At 39.8% G+C, this 17992-nt stretch overlaps 2 protein-coding genes across 6 annotated transcripts in view; one reads left to right on the top strand and one right to left on the bottom strand.

Moving 5' to 3' along the window:
- The window catches only part of CCZ1 (CCZ1 homolog, vacuolar protein trafficking and biogenesis associated), a 14359-nt gene extending 10551 nt beyond the window's left edge, over positions 1-3808 (top strand). The window contains exons 13-15 of one of the 2 annotated variants that reach the window (XM_027656431.1): positions 272-430; positions 1441-1568; positions 3601-3808. In XM_027656431.1, coding sequence (XP_027512232.1) covers positions 272-430; positions 1441-1568; positions 3601-3698 — 385 coding nt within the window. In that variant the 3' untranslated portion in view covers positions 3699-3808. Of the gene's footprint in view, positions 1-271; positions 431-1440; positions 1569-2703; positions 3057-3600 lie in introns of those variants that run through there. The other variant, XM_027656432.1, reaches the window with a different exon arrangement.
- On the bottom strand, positions 3170-17992 carry LOC113953361 (radial spoke head 10 homolog B-like). Of its 4 annotated transcripts, none has more exons than XM_027656427.1 (20): positions 17880-17992; positions 16295-16616; positions 15606-15681; positions 15243-15311; positions 14867-15037; positions 14245-14330; positions 13525-13645; positions 12547-12723; positions 11765-11897; positions 11159-11280; positions 10506-10695; positions 9712-9820; positions 9548-9630; positions 9300-9448; positions 8386-8493; positions 7170-7334; positions 5913-5964; positions 5276-5386; positions 3989-4184; positions 3170-3608 (listed from the first exon to the last, which is right to left on the bottom strand). In XM_027656427.1, the coding sequence occupies exons 2-20, from the start codon at positions 16579-16581 to the stop codon at positions 3272-3274; spliced, it is 2742 nt and encodes a 913-aa protein (XP_027512228.1). In that variant the 5' UTR covers positions 16582-16616; positions 17880-17992; the 3' UTR covers positions 3170-3271. The 4 variants fall into 4 exon arrangements, with proteins under 4 accessions (XP_027512228.1, XP_027512227.1, XP_027512229.1 ...); XM_027656426.1 differs by lacking the exon at positions 17880-17992 and adding an exon at positions 17250-17465 and having other exon boundaries at positions 16295-16614; XM_027656428.1 differs by lacking the exon at positions 17880-17992 and adding an exon at positions 17250-17465 and having other exon boundaries at positions 9548-9627; positions 16295-16614.

Raw genomic sequence — 17992 nt, 5'->3', positions numbered from 1 at the left:
GTGTCTGTTTACTGGCAGCCTAAGCAGCAGAAGGGGAAACACTGGCTGGTTCTGCAGGCTCGTTTGTGTTTTGGTTTGGTTTTTTAAAGTGTTAAAATGAAGTGCAATCCCACAAGTCTTAAAACACTTGGGTCTCTTCAATGTGAAGATGACTTCAGGCTGTCTGAGTAAGCTTTGCACTGGCTCACTACCCATTCTCTGTGAAGCCTATGGTTATAGAACATGTCAGTATTCACAAATCACTTTTGTTTTTCTTTTTAAATCTTCCTAGGGCTGAGAAGGAACCTCAGTTTAAGTTTATCTATTTCAATCACATGAACCTGGCAGAGAAAAGTACCATTCACATGAGGAAAACACCCAGTGTATCACTTGCATCTGTTCACCCTGACCTCATGAAGATTCTTGGTGACATCAACAGTGACTTCTCCAGGTAATGCTTAACTATTAAATAGTCTGTAACTCCTACTGTTAATTAGATTTTTTTTTTCCAAATGACTGAAGCTTTCCAGTCTTTTTTGTTGATGGCTGGCTGTTCATGTTTGGTATTTTGTGTTGGTTTAGAACCAGTCCATCTTAAACAGAATTTCTAGTGTCCTTTTAAAAAAATAACTTAGAAGAGGGCCAGGGCCTCTATCCAAGAAAATATCTAATCTATTGGAGGCCTCAGAGTAGTCATAACAAATGGGATGGGAAGCACTAAAGTCTGACTAATCTGGGGAAGTAGTATAAAGGACAGGGAAACCCGTTTGTGCCTGTGTTATCCTTGCCCCTGCCACAGCTGGGGCTGCTGGGGTGAGACAATGGATGGAATGTGGACCTTGCAGTTACTGCAGTCCTGATGGAGAAGACAAGTGGCTTCTTGTCAATGGGTATCAAGCCTGAAGGTGGGAGAGACCCTCTGTCATAATAAAGAACATGAAAATGTTGAATGACTGTGATGCTCATAACTCTAATTAACAACTAGCAATTTTCCCACTCTGCTTAGGGACAAGGTTTTCATTTTTCTATGAATGAAAAAAGAATGTTTCATCATATTATGGAAGTACTGGGTTAGTGACAGCTTTATAGAATGTATCTAACTGTTGAGCATGGTTTAGGTCTAGGTTTAGAATTTAGTTCTGTGAAAGTTCAGTATCACCAAACCATAGCAAATCATCATTCTGTCAAGTGTGTCCTCACCAGAACAGAGGAGAGGTGTTTTCTTCAGAGCACCAGAGTGTTTAGAATATGGACAAATTAATGATTTACACATTTGGGGATGTCTTAAGCAGCCATTTATGAAGCCTTTGACTGCTGAATGATGGCTGAGTTAGAATTGGTATTCTCTTTGATACTGCACAACCACAACAACTTATGACAGGGAACTATCCTAATGATTACAGACAAATTGTTGAAGATGAACTTGCTGCCACCTTCTTTGCTTCCTAAAATTTCTTTCAGAGTTGATGAAGATGAGGAAATTATTGTGAAGGCAATGAGTGATTACTGGGTAGTTGGGAAGAAGTCTGACCAGAGAGAACTGTATGTTATTTTGAATCAAAAAAATGTAAATCTGATTGAAGTTAATGGTAAGGATTGTTTTTTATTACATCTAAATACAGTTACTACTATAATGTATGTCCCTAGGGAAGTAATAAAATCCATCTCATGAGAAATGTAGAGAGTGATTGATCTTTGATAGACCAGGTGAGTTTGCCTAAGGTTTTAGTCTGCCTTCTATCAGCTGTGAAAGAACAGCATAAATATTCAGCAGACATTCTTAATTATTAATCAGTCATTATTCCTCCTTCAAATAATAGAGGAGAGATCTATGAGCTTAGTTTAGGAGTAATTAATACAGTATATGACAGGTGAGAGATGAACATATTTACATCTGAGTTGGGTTTTATTTGTCAGTGATCCAGGGGTAGGTTACTTACACATGATATCTGTCTGTCTGTCCTGTCAGGGATCCTCATCCCATTGCTGTCTTGTTTCTAACGTGGTTTTCAGAATGATTTACTGTGACTAAGAGTGCAAATGAACATTAGGATGCAATAAGCTTTTAAATTGCTATTTCTCCTAAAGTCTGTTTGAATCTTGCTTGCAGCAATTTTAGGGCTCTCTGTCTTAACAGGAGGAATGTGCTCACTTAGACAATGGGAAAGAATTAATACTTCCCAGGACCAAAGCCTAGCAACCTACACTTTAAAAAGAGAAATGAGTTGCATGACATAGAAATCTTTGTGTAATTGTCTCTCAGCATCAAACCTGCCACACAGAAACAGTAAATGAGTGTTTCTGTGCCTGATAAACTTAGAAAATGTTGTCTACCAAATAGCACAAAGCAAAAGTTTTGCTGACTTGATTTATTGTACAGACTACCCTAATTCCTCCTCTCTCTGAAAAAGGGGTTATAATGTACTTCCTTAGGCTGAAGCCAAGTCTGCTGCTGTTGCAGTGTAAGTTTGCCAAGATGAGTGGCCCATCATTTACACTGCAGCCACTTAAAATACAACTCACCTTTCAGACAGGGTGAGATGCCAGACTTGACTTTCTCCTACTGAAGACAGAGTAACATTAAGTGTATTTCTACGTTAGAAACTCATAGGGCTTTTTCTGTTTGAATTTAGTTATATTCTCTGTGACAATCCCCAGGGTTTCTCTTGAGGAGGTTTCTGTAAAAATATCATACTGAAGTATCTTTTTTTTTTTTATTAACAGAAGAAGTGAAGAAACTTTGTGCAACACAGTTTAATAATATTTTCTTCTTGGACTGATCTGCAAAGGGCTGATTTATTGAAGATGTCAATGTCAGGCACTTGTTCAACATGAGAAGTTATTAGTCATATTATTGACTGGAATAATGACAATAGTAAAGCAATACTTGCTTTGTAAGAATCAAAATTTCTACTAAAATCTGTAAACTCTGACCATAAAATTTTTAAATTTTAAACATGTTCATGTGCAAGCTAATTAGAAACCAGTCTGAATTCATCTGTACCATTCCATTCTGATATGTTATGTGAATATTTTGCTGGAAAATAAAGCTAATAATTGTTACACTTTTAAGGGCATCTTTTTGTTTTCCTGTGTTCATTTGCATCATTGTGTGACTATCTGATAGTTTAGTGCAATGTAATTTGCCCAAGACCCTGGTGCAAAACAGACAGTTTCCCTCTGAAATCAATTCTTGTGCATACAGTCTTATAATGTTTACAGCTCCCTACAAGTGTTGTTGTTCTGGTTTGTTTGGGGTTTTTTTCTATTTGAAGAGAACTTGTTTGAAGTTTCAGTGGTTTTTACCAGAGGGTTTGTTTTTCTTGTTAGCAGGCCCCTTGTTACCTGCAGGTGCTGCCTTCTGTGCCTCTTTCTTCTCTGAGGGTGCTTTCTTTTGGGCCTCTTTCTTCTGTGAGGAGTCTTTCCTGTGGGCATCTTTCTTTGCAGAGGGCCCTCCCTTCTGTGCCTCCCCCTTTGCCAGGCGCGCTCTGCTTCCCTTCCGCGGGGACACTTCCTGTGGGACAGGATCCTCTGCCTCCTCAGCATCTGCACCCTGGGAGGCACGTGCCTTTTCTGCTGCAGCTGCTTCTTGTCTTCTTACCTCTTCTGCTTCTCTTTCAGCAATGAGTCTGAGTGGACAAAGTTGGAATTTAATGTACTGCAAGAGGGGGGAGACAGATTTATACTGGCCAGCCCTAGTCAGAGTCCGAGCAGGATGAACTGTCCTAGCAGAGAGAGGCAGAGTCTGCCTGATCACCACTTCAAGTCCAAACATGTCTTAACTGTCTTTGTCAGGAAATATCGAGGTTAAGAGTTCTGTAACCTGAAAGCAGCCTGTATTTGTTACTCCAGACAGTTACATTCTCTATGTTACTAATTACACCTGGATGAGTTTGTTTTCCAGTTCCAGTAAGCTAAACTACTTTCTTAAGCACATTTCTCATTTTCAATAATTTTGTTAGAGGAAGATAAGAGATAACAGTACTGCAAGACAAGATTCAACACTTACTTTGCCAGCTCCACATCCTTGATCTTTCTCAGCTCAGCTAATTCAACATCCTCCTTTTGCTTTTCTTCTACTTTTTGCCTCAGCACTTTTTCCTGCTGGTAAGCAGGGAAGAGTTTAGCTGTGAAAAAGATTTCCATCTGATACATCCACAGACAAAATTTCTCATCTTGTTCAGTTTTGTCTTCTTTTGCTTCATCTGCAACATGTAAATTAAACATGCTTATTTAGCAGGGCACTTCTATTTCAAATGTGTTTTAGACTGCAGTATTTCAGCTCCGTGTCAGTGCAATGGCAAACTGGCTTCTGCACGTACAGAACATGGCAGCTCAGAGACACTTGGAATGATGCATGGGAAAGGGATGGCCCTTTTCGTGGGGCCTCAGACTGACTTGGCCCTGGGAATGGCACCAAAAGACTGTGGACACTCCCCTTCAATCCTAGACCTGTCTTCTGCAGTGACCTGATGACAGTTCAGGATCTGTGACCCCTGGGCACCAGGGAATGGAGGAGCAAATGACCACCTGAGAGGACGGAATGCAAATGTCCAGTTGTCAGAGCTGTCAGAAAACAGGACAGGGCCCAGTTCAGGGTCCTGAAGAAACACTATTTTTTCCAGATGTGTAACTTTTCAGTGATCAGATTTCAGTGAAAGAGCTGATGACCACACAAAGATCCTTGTCTACCTATGTTCCTGGATTTGAGTTCTTTATCAGCAGGAAACATTTAACAAGCACAAAACCCCAACCCAGATGAGATCTGCTAATCAGCCAGAAGATGGTACAAAAAAGTTACAAGCATCAACATAAAAAAGTGCTCTTACTGATGTCTCTTCTGCATGAATGTTGGCCTGTCCTGACATAAGGCATCTTATCCCAGCTAATGGTGGCACACCACTAGGAATAATTCTTATATTAAGTAAAAGAAGCAGGACATAGCAGTAATATATTTTATTTTTCCAAGACATTAAATGAGCAGGCTCGCAGATTGAGCTTCTCATGGAGTAAATACAAATTACAGTTTCTAGATGCCCTACAAATAAAATGTGGCATTTTAAAATCAGGGAAACTGTTTAAATAAATACTTAAATGTCTGATTTAATTATGAAGTTTCATTCTCTTTTTAAAAATATTTTAAGTTTTTAAAAAATCTTCCTCAAGAATAAATGTTCATTTACTGCCCTCTTGTGACAAGCTGAAATCTGCATATACAATTAAAATTTCACAATTCAAGAGCTACAAGGGATTTTTTTGGGGGGTGTTAGTAAAAAAATCAGTAGGACTGCTTTACCTCCCAATTCCTTTGCTGAAGATGAATCTGGTTCTTTTCCTGCATCCCAGCTGGACAATGACAGATCATCTTTGCTGTCTGCACAAGCTGGGGCAAATGAGAGGACAGTCTCTGATAATCCAAAGAAAGAAAATTAGAAGAACTCACTCTTTAATTCTGTGCATTAAATATCAAGTTTGATCTTCAGCACAAACAAATATAGATTGTCCCCTGACCTGACAGCTAGACTTGTGGTTAAAATGCTTCTGAAATTATGAAAAGTTTGTCTATAATGAAGGCAACAGTGCAGAGTTCAATCTCTTGTTTCCATGCCCAAATGAGTGGGATAGAACAGGAAGAATTAAGGTTTAAAAAGACTTTTAAGTTATTGTTAAGGAAAAAGTGATTTCTTCTAATTAAAAAGCACAGAAAATTCAGAGATTCAAACCTGCCCAGTTCTCTGTGTGCAGGAGGTATGGAAAGCTACACATAAACCTTGTCATAATTGCCAAATTGAATGAGGTGCCCTGTGTAACTGCAATACATCAGCTGTTTCAATGATCATCTTCTGTTTTAATTGTCTTGAAGGTTTCAGAAAGAGTGAATCTCCTCTAGCACCTCTATTTTTACAGATGTTCATGGTAACTGCAGTACTCACCCAGAAGAGATGCATGCTGACACTGCTCTTTGTCTTCACGAGACCTCAGTGGCTGGCAAGAAGTTTTAAATTCAGTTACTAAACATCTGGGCTTGTGTTCAAACTAAAAAGTGAGATCCCATGTCCCTTTGAGTCATACAAATTCCCATCTCCAAAGCACTGTGCCAACCAAATGCATTCTGCAATCATGCCTATCTCAAAACATTTAAATTGCAATAGTGTTTCACATTTTCAAATATTAGCAGGTAACACTTTACCTCTGATACCTGCCAGGTAAGCAGGATTATCCTATTTCAGAGGTAGGGAAAGACAGAAATACAGAGAATGAAAGCTCCTGTTCTTAGAGATGTTCCTCTGTTCTCACATGTTGCTCTACATACAATTGTTCATCTGCTCCTGAGTGCACAGCTCAGCTGCCTCAGAAATGTCATTGCTTATGTCTGCACCAACTGTACTTCTGCTGTATATGCACTAATGAAATGTAAACACAAGAAGAATTTTACCCTCAGTACGTTTAAATTAAGATTTTCTTCTGGTCTTGGAAAATCTGACTATTTTAACTGGACCACTTCGCTGTGCAACTGTGCCAATGCCTGCAGTGATGCAAGGGAATGGGTCCATAGGATGGGAACAGCTGGCCAAGGAATGGGAAGTGGTGGTGTACAGTGGCACTACTGGCTTACAGAGACTGTGAAATTAGGTATTTGTGAATGCTCTTGGAATTAATAAAAATACTTTCACCTTGTGCATAATTCCAAATAATAACAATTCTAATTCATGCCTTCAATTACCCTGTGCATCCAAACTGTACCTGTGTCACAGGCAGCATCTTATGACCTCCAAAATCCTTATTCAAAAGTTTAGCAAAAGGAGAAAAGAGCACAGCTTAACTGCTAGAAAACAGCAAGGCTTGCTACCTACAACAGCTGCAATGCCATTTTAGACATTCAGCTTAAAGTAGGAGAGATGTCTTCCACCAGCCAAGCAATCTGGCAGTTCCCCTTCAGAAGGTTTGCAAGTACTTTATATGTATTTATAGTTATCTAGGAAAACGTGCAAATGTGTTAAAACTGTCCACACTGATGTTACAATGTAAGGTAGCAACAAACAGGAAAAGCAGAAGGACCCAATCAAACAACTGTTTACGCAAAAAGGGGAAATTGGTTTCTACGTTCAGGAAACAGAATATTTGCAGGGCCTGACTTTGCCCTCTAAGTGGACACATAATAATATTTAACAGGGCTGCATCAATTTTACCTGAGAATATCCTGAGTACAAAGTTGAGGTTTCTCTGGAGAAGTTCTTGAATCTAAAGCTAGCTCTGTTCTGATTCTCATGAGCTATTTGCTCCTTAACCATGTCATGGGTAACGTACACCACTGCACATTCAAGAAGAGCTTCAAAAAATTCCAGAAAAACCAACTAGAGTAAAAGAAACACAATGGTTAAATTCATTCATTTTTGCAAAATTCCTTCAGTAACAGGTATGTGTAACTTAGCAAGCAAAGAACTCAGAAGCCATTGTGAAGTCTCACTGGCCTCCACTAACTAGTCAAACATCTCTTCTTCTGAAGAAAAATTGAAAACAGCCAAAGCTCAAAAAATTTAAGAGGTGATACACTGTGTTACAGCTTATACAAGCAATACTGAACTAAAATGCTGCATAGATTTTTGTTTTATTTGCAGCTGTAAGAAATTTCTCTAAAAAGTAACTCACAACTACAGCTATTACCTAAAATATTTTACTTGCACATGATGCTTCAAGAAACCCCAAGAATGGGTGTAAAACAGATCCCTTGGTAAGACTTACTATGTGTGTTCAGTTTATCTGTTTAAAACAAATTCAGTCGAGCAATTTACTACAGACTGTTGCTAATTCTTGAAGGGTGAGAACCCTCCAAACTGGGCCAACTCTTGGGGAGCACAAGAGTCTTCTACAGTCACTACTCAACCTCACTGAGGTGGCAGCACTTCACATGGCACTAATCAGGTTTCTTGAATCACCAAATTTTCAGGATCACTGGGTTCAGATCTTAATTATTGATCCACCTTAACAGCCTTGGCAGCTGGAAGTGCAGAGATTGATCTCTGTGTAATCACTAACATACATCTTGTCAGGCAGCTGCCTCACAGACACAGCTACCACCAGCAGCAGCCTGCTGGAAATGGTATAATTCCCCCTGAGGGCTATGGCACTCCTAAGGAGTTATCTGGATGCTCCAGTATGCTGAGACTGTACTAAAAAGAGTAGGATATTAAGAAAAATATAGATGTACATGAACTAAACTAAAAGGTACAGGTAGAACAAAGGAAGACAAAAATAGAGGCCTGAGTTTGTACTCTTCTTTTTTTTTTTCCAATAAATTAATCCATTTTCTTCCTGCTCCAGCAGGTAGGATAGCATTTGCAGCAGTTTTTAAAAGCAACTTTAATTGTTCCTGTAGCTATGAACTATGTTTTTTTCCATACACACCTCCAGTTCCATGTTGATACCAGTCCTACCACGTGGTGAGGCACCAACTTTGACAAATATTTTCACAAGTTTTGAAACAGTTAATTGTTTGTTGATAAGTTTCAATTCCTGGGTAAGAGTAAATGTTACATGTTAACAGCACTTAAGGCATTCCCACATGGACCTAATCTACCCTTGAAAGCCAGTACCAACATTTCTAGTGGTTTCAAATGATATTTCCACATGTGTAAGTAACAACACAGTGAAATTCTGGCCCTACTGAAGCCAATGGGAATATTCCTTAGACTGCAAAAACAGAGTTAAAAGAGAGCTTGTGGAAAGCTCATAAACAAAAACGTAAAAAATTACGATTTTGCCATCTGATTTTTTTTTTCATGAAAAAATGGCTTGGATTTATAAAGTGACAGTCACCCAAACCCCAGGCACAGTAATGGGAATTGTTCCCTAGCTTCAGAGTAATTTTGATCTGTCCCTAAATTACTGAATTTTAGTAAAGAATCTCACGTTCATCTTGCAGTAAATACATTATTGAAGTGCTTTCCTGTGTTATTTCAATAACTGCCAGTCTTTGAGTTCTAACAATAAGACATGTTCATCTATTCATTTTATAGGATGGGGTGGAGGGGGACACAGGAGGGACCAGAAAAAAATATTTATATTCCCTTAAAACACTTTTGTCTAAGATTTGATCATTTGAAATGATCAAGTACAAAATTAGAATTCAATCCTGAAAAAATGCATAAAAATAATTTCTGTAGAACAACCATCCCTTTAATGTCTGTTGGACAGTTTGCACAAATAATATCAGCCCTACCTTTTCAGCTGTGCAGAAGCCACAGTTCTAAAAAGCCCATATAAAGTGAACAAATAAAGCACATCTAATCACACAAAACAGAAAAAAATTAGATTATTACATCCAACATCCAAACAAATTGCCTTATCTTCATTGTGGGTTCAAAGGGAGGTTTGGGATTCGGGCTGTGAAAAGCTCTGTATATCTCCCAGCATTTGTCAATGTAGCTCATGGCAAAAAGAGTGTGTCTTTCTTCAGAAAATAAGATACCTTTTAAAAGGAATTGGTAAAAAATAATGGTTATAATAAAACAGTGATGTATGTGGTACTGATTGATGAATTCTGCACTGAAGGAATACCATGGCTTACCTTGGACACAACAGGCAGTGGGAATAACATTCCTGGACATCATTGCTGAGAAACACCCGTCCAGAGAACGACCTTTCACTCTACAGGTGAAACAAAAATACTCTTGTCTGGGAAGATTCCAACTGATTACACTGAAATAAATTGCACTAAAAGATGGAACTTACTTGTGCTTTTTATGATATATATGAAATGCCAGATGAATAAGGTAAGATAAAAATGTTCTGAACAGTAATAGCTGGTGTGGACAATGGATCTCCAGAAGCCCTTTACCACCTGAAAATTTTGAAAAACAACCCTTTATTATGCTCACATCTCACATTCCTTATAGGAACATTGATCTGTCAGCCTTTCTTATCCTCTCCATCTCTGCCTATCACAGGCAATAACACTCCTGAAAGACTCAAAGCAGACACTGCACCATTTTCAAACAAGCAGATCAAGGGAGAACTGTCCACCTATAGCTGGATCTTAGATAATTCTCTCTTTCTAGAAATGCATCCACTCAGCATATATAGAAATAAAAGGGGATGCAAAGCTGGAGTTAAACTCTTCACATACTAGGGACACTGCAAGTCTAAAGGGAAGAAAAAAAAACATACTACAGGCAAACCAAAGTTAAGAACATGAAAAATAAAAAGATTTGTCTCTCCCAAGTCTCTTTCTCTGAAAACTACAGGTAACAGTAATGGCAAGATTAGGGGTGAATATATTTTCTGAACAGATGTCTCTTCAGTGCAATTTTTAAGGCTGTATTTTAATTTTGTGTTTTCTCACCTAAGGATCAGAAGTGCCTGGAGAAGCGTTAATGCATCCCCTGAGAACTCACAGGCACAGAGGTACTGACTTGGGGCCACTTAACTACCACAGTTAAGCTACCACTAGAACTTGCCACTCCAGCTTTCCACAGCTTACTACTAAAATTCCTGGATTCCAGACCCCAGCCACTGGAAGTACAAACCTGCCACCACCCGATCCATTTCAGCAAGGCTTATTTTGGAGTGATGAATCCGGCAGTCCTTCAGGAACCTCCAGAACTGGAGCTTAGTCATGAGGAAAGTGTTGTCGGGAGAATGAACGTAGCCTAAGGCACTGTAGAAGTTGTAGTCTCTTCTCAGCGTTATCATGTGCCTCAACACGGCACATTCTACCTAAATAAAGCAGGATATGGTTTCAGCATCATCTCAGAGCAAGCAGAGATCAGCTTGTATTGATCCTGTAACTGGGCAGGTAATTTTCTGACCTTGCAACTTGGAAGAGCATATCCCCAGCTAAGTGTTCACAAAAGCTTTACTCTAAAGTAGTTAAAATACATGGCTTTTGGTGACTGATAAAAATAAATTATCCTCTGTCAGCAGACAAACCTCAGAGTGGTTAAAGGCAGTTGCTGAATGCCCTTCCAGATATGTTAATCTATTTTTATTGCTTTTTAGTGGAAGCTCAGAAGAGGAAATACTGTTTATTCACTGTTTTTGCTTTTCTGTTTTCACGGCCTTCAGATTTTCAAATAATTCTTTAACGGAAAGAGTTACTTTAACACAAATAAACCAGAAATAAAATAGTATGAAAGACACTGCAGGGGAAAACTGAAAACATCAAAGAGTAGACTCTTACTTGGTGCAGTTCTTCCTGTCTCTCTTCCCTTGGGAACAAGTCAAGCAGTGAAGATATATCCAACTCAATATCCGAGCCAAGGATAGAAGTACTTTCCAAGTCATTAATGACTGTGATATTTTCTACCATGCAAATAAAATAAATTAGAACAAACTAAACCAAAGTTTAACATATAAATATGCACACAGAGAAAAATAAAACACATATTATTCCTTTTCATCTTACTGACTTCGATCAATGGATTCCTTTATAATGAGGACTAGGGATTTCATAATCAACAGCATAACAACTGAAGGGTATTTTTGTCAAACCAACTCCTAGCCAAAAGGAAATGCAGATATTACATATGTTATGAAGCTTTCAGACAACAGTGTTCCAAAAACATCACAAGATGGAATGTGGTTGTGTCACTCAACTCAAAGTGTCACATGCAGGAAATAAAGCATGGAAGTAAAAGTCATTAATTATTAAGATAATTCCCATTTTTATCCAAGTTCTTTGAAGAAATTTGTCTGCTTCTTGAGTAAGTACAAACAGCTTCACATTATAGCAAAATGGAACAACAAAATGTGAACTGAGTGAAATATTTTTTGTGAAGCTGCTTACCAATGACAGAATGAGTGCCAATGCCACTCAGCTCTTTTGCATTCACTGCATTCACTGGAAGATGAAGAACTACCAGACGATCATCTACAAACTCTCCTTCATAAGCATGACCATTCTTGAAGATAAACTTGCCCTACAGACAGAATTAATCTTAATATAAACACAAAACAAAGATCATAAAAATAACACTAATGTTCTCAGTCAAACTTCCTTTTCAGAATCTTGGCTAAAATGCAACATATGAGATAAAATACATGAAAATAATTTTTCCTACCCTCTTTCATAATGTACTCTGTCACCTGTTAACTAAGTACACTGCTGGGATGAGACCTATGTATCTGTTTGATTTTGAAAAGTATTTTGAAGAAAAACACATAGAAAGGTTTGTTTGCAATTCTTAGTTTGCATATGTGGCACTCATAGTTTTTTCAAAGATCTGTTTTATGGGAGAACTCTGTGCAAGGACAGCTTGAAATCCATTAATTCACAGTGGAGGTGTGAAATACTGACCAACCACTGCAAAACTCAAGATTGCACTGACAATCTCCCCAGGGAAATGTATTTCTTAATACACACAACACACACCTGACCACAGAGTCAATCTGCAGCCCAGAGAGGTCCCTGGAGGGACTCCTACTGCTCTCAGTGGACTCCCTGCCCTTTGTGGTGGATTCCATCCCCACTGCAAACTGAATGGGGTTTTCTGCACAGGAATCTGGAGATGCACAGTGCAGGGCAGAACAGTCTGCTCTGCTGCTGTCCATAGTTCTGTCAGGACTCACCTTGCCGTGCTTCTTATTACAAACCCACTGGCCTTCGTACAGGGCTCCCCCGGCGTAGATGAACTTCCCGTGCCCGTGTCGTTCCCCTCGCACAAAATCCCCCACGTATTCATTCCTCAGAGGGTACTGAGACAGAGCAGCTCTCTCGAAAAACCACACGTGGGTGCCGTATCCGTGCTGAAAAAAAATCCGTGTGTTTAGAAAAAAACATCCCCAGCAGAGCTGCTGTTGCTCTAGGGCCGGGTGAGTCCCTGAAATAAAGGTCCCCAGGTGATTGCTGCAGCACCTCAAACCAGTCACAGAACCCTGTTCTGCAAAGGTGCCCGGGAGAAGACCCAGGGGATACACTGAATCAATGCACACTTGAGCAAGCTCTATAACAGGACTCCCAAAGCCACCCTTCCTGCCTGAATCCTTCTGCCTGTAATCCTGAACACCGTGCCTGAGAGCCAGGATGTTCCAGAAGCTGGACTCCTTGGTAATTTTAAGCAGAGTGAAAAGACAAAGCAGGTAGCTCACATTCTTTTTCCAGCAGAATAATAAACAGAAGAAACAGAAAATGCCACAAAAATCATCTTCCATCTTAATGCTTTTCCAAGAGGAAACAGTGTGGTCTAATATTTTAAAGGTGATGGTGAAGTAAATTATCACATGTACTTACTGCTGAAGTAATATCTCAAGCTAAATATAGCCACAAACACTTAAATTCTTTTAATGTTTTTTTTTAATTGAAAAATGTTTCTATTTTCCATTAGGGAGTTAAATTATGATTTTATAAGACTAAGTCAAAAGCCTTTTAACAATTTGAATATTGCTAACATGAGAATCAACTTACAATAAAGAGCATGTTTCTGCTATCTCAACTGACAAAAAACATAAAAAGCTTCTTTGATATCGCACAAAACTCCCTATCCAGCTTTCCTAGAGCAGTGGACAGATGCTGAACTGAAGAGAGGTTTCCAGGGAAGCAATTAATACCTGGATGCCATTCACCCACTGTCCTACATACTCTTGTTTAGCTGCCAACCATATCATTCTTCCATGTCCGTGTCGTACATTTTTCTTCCACTGACCTTCATAGGTGTTTCCAGACTTGTAGCTGCAAGAAAACAATAACAGCTAATGACTATTCATCCTAAATTCTCAGCTGATCTTGTGAAAGGCTTATGCAAAATCTCATTGCTAATAAATTTAGAATTTATTGCTAAATATAACTATTAATTTGGAAGTTGACTCACTGTGGCACAGATACAGAGGTTTGATTGTAGCCACCGTTTGCCTACTATTTTTAACTTACAAACCACTAAACATTAACCAGCTCTTTTTTTTTTTTCAAAGAGTCTTTGCCATAGCTAGTAAAAATCTTTATATGTAATTCTACACATAAGTCATTATTCATAAAGCAGCTCCATCTGTTCAAATCAATCCAGCGTGTTTGGTTTTAAATACTGAATTGTGGTTTACCAAAGCTGAGCTGGGATTTTGTCTTTAGATGTTCTTTTATGTGAATGATCAATAGAAATACAGCACATAAAAATATAAGTTATAAAGAAGGTCTGTTTTATTATTATAAAGCACTTTTATTCTACTGCAGTAGTATGAAATGACAGCATTTGTATCCATTTTAAACAAAGGGAGAAACTGTATGATATTATACATGAAATATAAAAACATGAAGTATGTTTTCATCACATTTACCGTCTCATTCCCCATCCTTCTCTGACATTATTGACCCATTCACCTGAATACCAAGAGGCATGTTCCTCATCAAAATAAATGATACCCTGAAACAAACAGCACAGGCCATTGAAAAACCTAAATATTCATCTGCATGAATAAAACATCACATACAAATTACATGACACATGCAATCACGCTCTAATACTTAGTCACTTTGAGATGATGTACTGAAAGCAACTGAAGTGATAGAATTAAATAAAAAAAGCAACCTCCTTTGATGAATATTAGTTAAAAAACTTAAAAAACACCAAGCAACCAAAAGAAAAATTGTATTACATCACATCAAAGTCTACCATGTTTTTCAAACCACTTGGAAATACTTGAAGAGAACTAACTCTGGCAACAATTTCAGTACTCACTCTGAGGCAGATTGGTTTTCTGACCCATTCCCTTCCAACAGTAGCTCTACAGAGTTAACTATGTTCACAACTTCAGAAAAAAATCCTCAGGGAAAACAATTCTCTACACAGCATAAGGCCATGCAACGGAACAAAACACTTTTGTAAAACCTTTGCTCAGTAACACTTGCTGTTCTTGAAGGTACCATCCAAGCCCCTGCTCTCCTTTGGTTCTTACTCACGTTTCCATGTCTTTTGCCGTTACACCACTCGCCAAGGTAAGAAATAGGACGAGTTCTGCTCCTGAAAAATCCAAATCCATGCCTAATTCCATCTTTGATTGATCCTTCATAGACGCCATCATTCCATGTATAACGGCCATTAAACATCTGCACATTCTTAGCAAATGTTCCCTGAAAGATTCAGTTACAACATTAAAAAAAACTAAGAGTGTCCCCCAACTATCTGGGAGAAGTCAGGCTTGTGATTGAAGTCACTGCCACAGTTCTGCAGTTGCCACCTGTACTGTACCAATTCCTGCAACTGAGGTACTTTCCTTCAGTTTGCACATCTCATTGGCTGTAATTGAGTTCAGTTATAACTTAAATTGTACTTTACCTCGTACTTCACTCCATCAGCCCACGTGTAAGTCCCTTGTCCATGCATAAACCCTTCAGAAAACATGCCCTTCAAAATGAAGAGAATGGCATCATTTGCAAATTTATTCTTACCCCAGCTGAAGCCCACAGTGACCATAAGACTTCAGAAGAATAACATATCAATTCCCCCATAACTAGTTTCAAATCAAGAATTTTAATGCCAGAAACCAACAAGTTTAATGCCAAAACCCAACAAGTTTAATGCTGACTTTCAATGCTTCTGAAAGTTCAACCTCCACCCGCCTTAAAAGAAACAGCCTGTCTATTCTACAGATAGAACTTGGTCCACTACTATATTATTTTTTTTTAATTACATACTCACCTTATAAGTACCCCCTCCCTCAAAACATGCAAATCCTTCACCCTCATACAATCCATTGACTTGTTCACCTTCATAGCTACAAAGAAAGCAAACTAAAGGTTTACACAAAGGTCAGCTGTTGTGTTTGTGTAGAAAAACAAACCAGAAAATTTCCACTTTTTTGAACCTTCCTTGCAATATTTCACATAACTGTTGTCTTGCCTCAGACCCATATTTCTTTCAATTAAGAAAAAAATCACATTGGTAGCCTTTACTAGCTTACAACCAGGAATATTGTTATGTGAAACATTATATACAGTCCTCTTGAAATACTAAAGGATTTTGTCAACATTGCCATTTGCCTGCTTCTCCAGTTTGAGATATTTCTAAGGGATATGAGCAGCCCTAAACAGTAAAAGGCAGCAACATCTAAGCATGACACGATATAACTATAGTTTCTTCACCAATTGTCTGCATATTTAAACAAAACTTTGCCAAAAATGGACAAGCTAAAAGAGCATCCTTCTGAAGGCAGCAGAATTCTACATGTATGTCTCATGAGGTGTCACTGCTACTAGGAGTGAATAACCCAATTCTCTGCCTCAAATCAAGAGTCAAACCTGTGTTTGTATGACCCTGGGTACAGCAGAGATACTTAAGTGAGAATTCTTGACTTCACTGCTGTATTTGTAACAAGTATATATACATACCTTTTTACAATAATTTGAGCAAGAACAGGCTCCTCACGGTACTGAGGAACAGGCTGGACTGGAGGTTCCTCTTCCTCCTCTGGGATCTCTGGAGTTGCCTGAGTTTCTCCCACGGCATTCACTGAATCACTCTGCAAATCTGGCAGCCCTGTTAAACCACTCTCAGCTGTAATATCTTGTGCAGGATCAGGAGTATGTACAGATTCTTCTGCCTTCTCGCTGTCTGCTGTCTTACTGTCTTTCTTGACATCTTTTTTCTTGACATCTTTCTTCTTGCCCTTTGGCATAGCTGCTGAATTGTCTCAATGCGTATTTTCCTTCTGAAAAATGAAAATTTACTTCTGTCTGATGTAAATTTTTTTACCCTAAAAACAAGCTGATAAAAAACCCCTCAAAACACAGCTAACTACACAAAAAATTATCAATCTTTCTGTAATTATTATACGTGCATACATTTAAGTTATTTCTGTCACAGCAGTTCCTCAAGGCAGTTGTGTCACCTTGTGGCAGGCAGGCACAGGGTTAACAGGGAGCACTGCCTGGGAATTACCTCCAAGTCATCCATCAAAACCATCCTGATGGAAGTGGTGTCAGTAGACTTAATTTTGCTACACGGAGATCTCCATCTTTACTCCATTTTTAGGTGTCTAGATTTAATTATGCAGAAAAGTTGAAAGATATGAGTTTGGCAAGTTTCTTAAAAGTCACAGCTGCACTGATACTATTGATTTAACTTGCCTCCCAGGTTACGAGTTGCAGATTGAACCGCCATACAGCGCAACCACTGTGTGCTGTAGTTATTTCGCCGGTTAAGAGCTAATTGAAGGTTACAGCACTGCTTGAGCAGCTGCAATAGTAACTCGCACTCATTTCACTGAGTGAAAGCAGCGCAAGAACCCAATGCCCGTGTGGCGAGGGCCGGCAGGGGCAGCCTCGGCCACCGCCGCATCCTCACCCCTGAGGCAGCGCCGGGACCTGCGCGGGGGGCACGAGTGGGAGCGCGGGGGTCCGCGGGGCGGCCGGGGCTGAGCCCTTCCGAGGGGCGGCCCGGTGCCGAGCTTTTCCCGAGGGATGGCCGGGTGACGAGCCTTTCCCGAGGGATGGTCCAGTGCCGAGCCCTTCCCGAGGGCCGCGGGGGCAGCCGGTGCCACAGCCCTGTCCCCCACTCGGTCCCCGCAGCGCCCCGTCCCCTCACGGCCCCCGCCGGCCCTCAGGCCCCGCGCAGGCGCAGTGCGGCGGCGCTGCCGTGGCCATAACGACGGCGGGTTTAACAGAGTGCGGGCAGGGCTGGGAATTGCGGCTCCGCACGAACATCCACGATTTACCGAAGGCACTCGGCCCATCCGCGGGGCCTGGACAGGTACCCACTGTGGGTAGGATCTGCCACGGGCGGCTCCGAGCACGGGAGGAACATCAGCAGCATCACGGCCACGGCAAAGGGAGGGGCAGAGGGAACATCACCCATAAACACATGGATTTCTTAGGTCAAATCTTGGTCCTACAGACGTGGAAGAGCTTAGCCATCTGTTTTAATGGTTTCGGATTCAAAGTAACTATTTTGATTCTGCTCGAAATTTCCAGAATTTATCGGCAGTTTAGCATTCACTGTCAGAAAAGGGATCCCTCTTCTTGATAAACAAGTTTGGAACATGGAAGAGAACAAGTCTAATTAAAGTAAATATGCCAGATGAATTATTC

This window comes from Corapipo altera, unplaced genomic scaffold, assembly GCF_003945725.1.
Source record: "Corapipo altera isolate COAL_440 unplaced genomic scaffold, ASM394572v1 104, whole genome shotgun sequence".
Lineage (NCBI taxonomy): Eukaryota > Metazoa > Chordata > Aves > Passeriformes > Pipridae > Corapipo > Corapipo altera.
This window is presented reverse-complemented; position numbering and strand designations above follow the sequence as displayed.

Excerpts from the sequence above, each read along its gene's own strand:
- LOC113953361 (XM_027656427.1), bottom strand. The coding sequence starts at position 16,581 with ATGCCAAAGGGCAAGAAGAAAGATGTCAAGAAAAAAGATGTCAAGAAA. Across the intron at positions 12,724-13,524 it reads AGTGGGTGAATGGCATCCAG|CACGGATACGGCACCCACGT; the intron begins GTATTAATTGCT and ends ATTTTTTTTCAG. Across the intron at positions 9,449-9,547 it reads CACTGCCTGTTGTGTCCAAG|GTATCTTATTTTCTGAAGAA; the intron begins GTAAGCCATGGT and ends TCCTTTTAAAAG.